This window comes from Rattus rattus, chromosome 2 (genome assembly GCF_011064425.1).
Source record: "Rattus rattus isolate New Zealand chromosome 2, Rrattus_CSIRO_v1, whole genome shotgun sequence".
In the NCBI taxonomy this organism is placed as follows: Eukaryota; Metazoa; Chordata; class Mammalia; order Rodentia; family Muridae; genus Rattus; species Rattus rattus.
Genome location: NC_046155.1, coordinates 103,603,394 through 103,611,489, shown reverse-complemented (window position 1 = coordinate 103,611,489; position 8,096 = coordinate 103,603,394). Strand labels below are relative to the sequence as shown.

Genomic DNA, 8,096 nt, shown 5'->3' with positions numbered 1-8,096 from the left:
CTTAAGACATATTTATTATGGATGGAATTATATAGTATTTAGTTTTATGTCTAGTCCATTATTACAAATACTAATCTTCCATTTTGAATGACTGAGTAACCTCTGGCTCTGATGATTTTCATTTTTGTTATACCTCAGCACTGGATGAATTTTTGGGTTGTTTCTATTTTCAAATCATTTTTGAGTGAAAATATCTTTTTTCACAGGTGTGGTATAGAAAATTCCAAATAATCCAATAATTCTGTTACATTCTTTTTGGAAACTAGCAAGTTTACATGATCACCACACAAAAAACACCATTGTATACGTATATATTGCAATAAGGAGTCAAAAAGAAGCAAAATCAGGGAGTAATTTCCTATGTTACACTATGAAAAGACTACTTTTTAAAGACAGTGCAAGACCCTAGCAGGGCTAAGCACATCCTTTTCCACCAAGGCCCAACCAGGCAGTTCAGGTGGGGGAAGGGGATCCAATTTTAGGCAAAAGAGTCAGAGACAGCCCCTTTTTGAATTATAAGGTGAGCCACATGAAGACCAAATACACATCTGCTCCAAATGTGTAGGGGGCCTAGGTTCAGACCCTGCATGCTCTTTGATTGATTGTTTAGTTGTTCATATCCAGCTTTAATCCATAGTGCTCTGGTAAGATTTAGGAGGTAATTTCAATTTTCATTTATCTAGTGGTCTTTAATTTTGATAATATTCAACTTTTCCCAACTGCTCTCAGATCTACCCCCTCCACAGCACATCCCTATCCACCCAACTTACTTCTTTCTTTCTTCCTTTCTTCCTTCCTTTCTTTCTTCCTTTCTTTCTTTCTTCCTTCCTTTCTTTCTTTCTTTCTTTCTTCCTTCCTTCCTTCCTTTCTTTTCTTTTCTTTCTTTCTTAAAAATATCCAGTAAAATTCATGCTGCCCAACTTCTCTTGGAAATATGGCCTCCCATGAAGCGTAGTGAGCCTACCAATTTAAAGAATCGGACTCTTCTCGCACAAGCCAACAACTTTCAATAGTTCCTCAGCTTATGGTGTGATTCTGTACCCATCTCCCCCATCCATGCTGTATTTTGACTGATACCAAAGTTTGCATAGGTCTTATCCATGCTGTCACAATTCCCATGAGTTCTTACATTTATCTGCCATGTAGCGTGTCTAAAACAGTTTTCTTGAAGTTACCCATTTCTCCCAATCTTTCTGTACAATCATTCGTGAAAATCCTTGAGCCTTGTGAGTGAAATATAAGTGTGTATAGATACTTTCCAAGTTTTGGAAATTAGGTTGAGCACTTCACAGTTTTTTCTTTCCTGTGTAGTGACCAGTTAAACACCTACTGCAGTTGCCATCAACTGCAAGAAACTTCTTTGATAAGGTTTGAGTGATGTGATGATCTATGGATGTAGCAATTAGACTAGGCTAGCTGGACAGTAGGTCATAGGGAATCTTCTTGCTTCCAGCTTCTGAATTCTGGGATTAAAGTTTTATGCCTCCACCACTATTAGTTATTTTACATTAGTTTTAAGAATCATTGGATTCTTATGATTGCATGATAAACTCTTTCAAAAATAAGCCATCTCCCAACTACAGGGGTTTTCTTTTATCTTTATTAACTTGAGTATTTCTTATTTACATTTTGATTGTTATTCCCTTTCCCGGTTTCCGGGCCAACATCCCCCTAAACCCTCCCACTCCCCTTCTATATTGTGTTCCCTTCCCCATCCTCCCCCCATTACAGCCCTCCCCCAAACAATTATGTTCACTGGGGGGTTCAGTCTTGGCCAGACCAAGGTCTTCCACTTCTACTGGTGCTCTTACTAGGCTATTCATTGCTATCTATGAGGTTGGATCCCAGGGTCAGTCCATGTATAGTCTTTGGGTAGTGGCTTATTCCTGGAAGCTCTGATTGCTTGGCATTATTGTTAATATGGTTTTAAATAACTTTTACTCTTTTAAGAATTTGATACATTACACTCTACTTACATCATTTCCATTACTCCCCAAACCCTCCCATTCCTCATCCCAACTCAAGTTCACAAACTCTTCTTAAATAATTGCTTCATATAAATACATATATGTACATACATGCATACATACATTCATACATACATTCATATATACATACATACATATATACATATATACATACATACATACATTTACCAAGTACTGACTATGACCACTTGGTAGTAGAAAACCTATTAGAGGGATATAAAACTTATTCTCTTCTCTCTGAGCAGATCAGTTACTATTAGATCTTCATCTGGAATATGATCTTGGGAAATATCTCCCATTCACACTGGAATGTCATTGTCATGTCATTGTACTTTCATTATGAAGATCTTGTTTTAGGCAAGTATACTGTTAAGGTTTCATAGGTTCGGCTTCCTTGTTGTGTTTATAAAACACTATTTAGGAGAAGGTACCCTGGTCATCTGGTTCTTATAATCTTCCCACCCAACTTTCTATGATTTTTCCTGAGTCTTAGGTACATAAGTTTCAATTTAGTTGCATCACAGGGGTTGGACACCCTAGAGTCACATATCCAGTGCCGTTTGACAAGTTGGTTTCTTGGTTATAGTCTCTAGAACCTATTTTAAGGCGATATCATCTCATAAGTTATTAAATATGATACAGAACAAAAGGTTTAAAATGAATGAGTGAAATTTGATGACTATAGTTCATTCATCATTATGATGTCTCAAATTATGGTTTGAAAGAAAGAATGTGTTTTCTTGTGTGCTAGACAAGGAGAAATGAGAATAAAAAAATGTTTACTCTGCATTCCTTATAAATTAGTTCAGCTACCAAAACATTAATTATACAAATACTGTTTCTTTGAAGTGTTTTATTAACTTAATAGATCTTTAAATATTAGAGAAATATTCAATTTTATTATATTTGCAATTAAAGTTCAAAATAAAATTTAGTAGTTTCTTATATGATTTTTCTATGGAAAAATATTTGAATTTCCTTAAACGTGTTTCAGACAAAGCATTTTCTGGACTGCTTGATCATTAAGGCTGTCTTGAAGGAAATGGTACAGTCATTTATTCTGCTGTGAAATAATTGTAACAGTGGCTTAGACAGAGCAACTTAGCTAGCCTAATAAGATTCTGTTGAGCTCCCTAGATAATAACATGATTTTACATATATATATATATATGTGTGTGTGTGTGTGTGTGTGTGTGTGTGTGTGTATGGAGAGAGAGAGATCCTATGTATAAGATCTATACACACATTTACAATTGTGTACATATAAACATATATACTCTATCAAAAGCAATAACTGACTTATATCCCAAAAATTACAGTTGATATATTGAAACAAGACTTAAAATCCTCATGCTTTACTCATTTTTCATTGGCTTCTGTCAAAGAAACCTGGTCATTCCAGTAGATTATTATTAAAAAAAGAAGCTAGAGTCATGGGAGCTTGGGAAGCTTTCCAGAACTGTTGAAAAATACATGTAACATGGTCTAGTTTTTAATGCCTTGTTAAGATAGTATATCTACAAGGATTTTACCAGATTTCACCTAAGCAAGCAATAAGATATAATTATATTGTTATCCTGCCAAAAGTCGTTTATATACTGTGAGCTTTGGAATCCTTCGACCCTGAAAGAATCCTTATGACACAGTCTCGTATTTGCTTGGTTTTCACTCCATAGACAACAGGGTTCATAGTGGGTGGCAAAAGCAGATAAATATTAGCCACAATGATGTGGCAAGAAGGAGGGATGGTGTGTCCCCCAAAGCGGTGGGAAAAAAAGGAAAAGAAGGCTGGGCTATAGGAGAAAACAATGGCACAGATGTGGGCAGTGCAGGTGCTGAAGGCTTTCTGCCTAGCATCTGCTGAGGATAAGCTGACCACTGCCTTCAGGATCATGGTGTAGGAGACTGTGATGCACAGAATGTCAAAGCCCCCAATCAAGAGAGCAACCATCAGACCATAAATGGCATTCACCTTGACATTGCCACAGGACAACTTGGCTACGGACATGTGGTCACAGTAGGTATGGTGTATTATATTGCCTCGGCAGTAGGGTAGGCGCTTGGTGAGAAATGTGAATGGAATAATTAGTAACACCCCTCTTAGGAAGGTGGCAAACCCAATCTTGGCAATGATAGCATTGGTGAGAATGGTGGAGTAACGCAGAGGGTAGCAGATGGCTACGTAGCGGTCCAGAGCCATGAGCATGAGCACCCCAGACTCCATCCCCGTAAAGGTATGGGTAAAGAACATCTGTACAAGACAGTCATCAAATCCAATTTCTTTAAGATGAAACCAGAAGATGCAGAGGGCTTTAGGGATTGTACTGGAGCACATGACAAGGTCCGTTAGAGAAAGCATTGCTAAAAAGTAGTACATGGGTCGGTGTAAGGAGTCCTCAAAGACGATGAGATAGAGCAGTCCACAGTTCCCCATCATAGCCACTGCATACATGGAACAGAATGGGAAGGAAATCCAGATGTGCATGTCTTCCAAACCGGGGATCCCATTCAGAACAAAGGAAGCTGGAGTCAGATCTGTGTTATTCTGCGCTGACATGACCAGGCTGGTACCACCGTGAAATTGCTTAAAGTTGTGTAGGTTTTTCTAAAGAAAACACAAGAGAAAATACAGGTTGGGATTGCTCTCTATAGCTCTCTTTTGCTTTTAAAAACCATACAGTACATTTTATATTCAATCAACCAAAGGAATAGTTATGTTTGTATTGTTCTGTATTGTTAATTCATTGATTCACTCAGACAATTGTTACTGATCAGATTCTGACTGACCAGATCCTGAATTTTTAAAAGATAGACTTTCATCTTTGTGGAATAATAATCCACTGTATTCAGTTATGATTTGTTAAAATTTGGCTTTACTCAACCGTTGATACACATTTTACTATAGATATGGTCTTAGCAAGTAGTCTGGGCATGTTGGCTTCATGCCTATCATACCAGCTCTGGGGAGACTGAGTCAGGAGAGCTGGAATGAGTCCAGTATGTAATATATTGCAAGTCTCATAGATAGATGAGAGAAAGACAGACAGACAGACAGACAGACAGAAAAATGATTTAATTCTCTCAGTGATTATTAAACACTTTGGACTTAGACTATTAAAATTCTTATCAACAGTGGTTGAAGTTTATCTTTTTTACTGATGCTCTAATCAAAGGATTCTGAAAATAGTCTCATGATTTATTCCCCAGTAAATCTCAGGATCTCACAAGTCAGTGAAATTGTTCCCTCAATTCTTCATGATTTCTCGCTACTGTATTTTAACATACTAAACAATGATCCTTTCCCCCCCCCAAATTGAATATATGGTCATAGGTCAAAAAGAAGCTAATGGTACCTAGAATGGTGAGTTCTTTGGCTTATTCTTTCTACAAATCTCCCTGCTTTACCTTCCTTGTCCTCTGAGAGTTTCCATTGCCTGTGTTAATATATTATACATATTTTATCTACAATTTCTAAAGTATAAAGATACTATTAATATTACAATTTCTTACTAAAGGCTATCAAGTCTTTGCCTCCATTAAATATGCATTTTCTCAATAACATTTTGACATCTATGATATTGCTTTCTCATTTATACTATCTGATCTTTCGGATTCATGTTTTTATAAACATAAAAATAGAACCCATTTTAATTAGTTTTTTTGTGGATGAGGAGCCACATAAATAAAAATCATATTTTGGCAAAGCCTTCCAGACTCCCCACATGAACTATCAAGTAGTTCCTGGTGAAATCCACCTGTGTTCCTCCTCCATCCCTAACCAAGAACTAACTGAACCGATCCTGACTCTCTTCTCTATCTCCACCACCCAATACCAAGAGCTCATTCTCCAGGAGCACTGGCCACGTTGAGCGCCAGGCCAGCCTCACCAATGAGGACACGGAGTCATGTTAGACTCATCCCATCCATAGGGCTGCAGGACCTATGCATTTGAGCCCTTTTCTTTTCACCATCCCAATTTTTCCACCCGCGCTCTGGAGCCCCCCAACCCCACACACACACCCACAGATCTACCTGAGATTACAACTGCCACACATGGACCGCTGAGGCAATGGGTCTGGAGCTTGACAGCTGTGTGTTTGCAGGATTCCTCTGGCCAGTCCGAAGGCCCAGAGGAGATGGTTCTGCGCACCTCACTTCCCGCGGCCTCTTGGTGACACTGAATCCTATCCACAACCCTGCACCCAGGCGCCAGGGATCCCTCAACTCCCTAGGTCTTCTCACCTAACCCGAGAACACGCTGGAGCTGCTGGAGGTGAAAGCAAAGCTGACTAAGCACTGGCAACTCAGGACCCACAGCAAGAGCACAAGCACAGGAGTGACCTGCTCCACCTGGCCACAGGGATGGCTCAGATCGGTCCAGCGCCACCTGCACCACTGCAAGCGCTGTGGCTATCTGGCACTGCACATGTATCAGGACGCCGTTGCCGCCCTTCTGTGGCTGGTTCCATGCACCGGGCAGGCCTCATTTCCAAACTCTTAAGTGGTACTTATTGAACACTGAGGACTGGGCTGGGCAGTGTGGCCACTGGAGGAGCTTTCTCACATTCACAAAGGCAATGACTCCCACCCTCCAGCCCCCATGGTGAAGGTCCTAGGGAAGTGGAGACAGGGCCTCTTGAACCAAGTTTTGGTGGGTGGTGGTGGGTGGGGGTGGTGGTGGTGGTGGGGGTGGTGGTGGTGGTGGTGGTGGTGGTGGTGGTGGTGGTGATGGTTTTTAAGGTTTGCTTCTTTGTAGGAAAAATGCTTGATATTTGGCATTTCTAATCTTATCTCATATTTGTTTCTCATACTAGAAGAAAATTATCAAACCCAAATTCGCTTTGCTTCCAAACTCCATTTCTAACTTAAATAAGTGTTTGGAGTAGAGGAATTGGGGCCCCATATTTCCATTGTTTTAGTTTGTTGGTTTGTTTGTTTGTTTTTTCTGCTATGGAACAATGTGAATCCACACAGGCCTACCCTGGAAGCTCAGAACTCCATGGAGAGAGGCTACAAATACCTGGCCAACTCTGGCCGAACTAGAGTCCAGTGCCCAGGATCCCAAAGGAACATTGGACATTCTGTCTCTCTGTATCTCTCTGTGTGTGCATATGTGTCAGTATGGTGTATGTGTGTGTGAATGTGTGTGTGTGTGTGTGTGTGTGTATGGAGTGTATATGTGGTGTGTGGTATGTATATATAGTGTGTGATGTGTATGCATGTTGTGTTTGTGAATGTGTGTGTGGGAGGGAGAGAATGTGTGTGTGTGTGTGTGTGTGTGTGTGGTGTGGTATGTGTATGTGTAAGGGAGGGTGTGTGCGTGTTTGTGTGTGGTATGTGAATAATGTGTGAGTGTGTGTGTATAATGTATGAGTATGGTATATGATATATGTGTATAGTGTGTAAGGGTGTGTGTGTATAATGTATGAGCATGGTATATGTGTATAGTGTGTAAGGGTGTGTGTCAGCAACAACATGAACAAATTTTTATACACTCTCACAGTAAAATTCTATATAATACTGATAATAAAAAATCTGGATTGTCATACAATCTAAATAAATTTTGTATACTGTGTTGATCTTAAAGACACAGAGCAATGAATTTGCTTGGTGACCTCATTATAAAATAGAAAACTGGGTCAGTTTCATGTGCACTGTCAGAAATAAGAAGTATCTGGGAGGCTGAAACAGGGGAAAGTTCAAGTTTGAGGCTAACCAGGGCTACATAGTGAGGTTGTCTCAAAAAATATTCAATATAAGTGAAAATTGTTCTTATTGGGTAGAAAGAGTGACTAATAGAAGTATAAAGTGGAGGACTCTTGCAAGCTACTGACTGTATTCTGTCTGGATTTGGACAGGCGATGACTAGTGGGGGTGGGAGAGTTACTTCTTTTTGTAAATATGGACACTGGTGAGTTCCCTATACCCTGGTGGATGACCTCACACTCACATACATATGGAGAGATCTAACTGAACTCAATAGGTTAAAAATACATTATTAAACATAAATGGAGAAGAAGTTGAGAGGGAGATGAGATGAGGATCCTGAGGAGTCAGAGTGGGTACGGGACTGGGTATGATCAAGAAACATTGCACTCCTGTGTAAAA

At 39.6% G+C, this 8,096-nt stretch overlaps 1 protein-coding gene across 1 annotated transcript; it reads right to left on the bottom strand.

The window, feature by feature from the left end:
• Positions 1-3,579: 3,579 nt before the first annotated feature.
• Positions 3,580-4,545, bottom strand: LOC116894110 (olfactory receptor 52N4). Its single transcript, XM_032895829.1, has one exon. It carries the CDS (start codon positions 4,543-4,545, stop codon positions 3,580-3,582), a length of 966 nt encoding a protein of 321 aa, XP_032751720.1.
• Between the last annotated feature and the right edge of the window lie 3,551 nt (positions 4,546-8,096).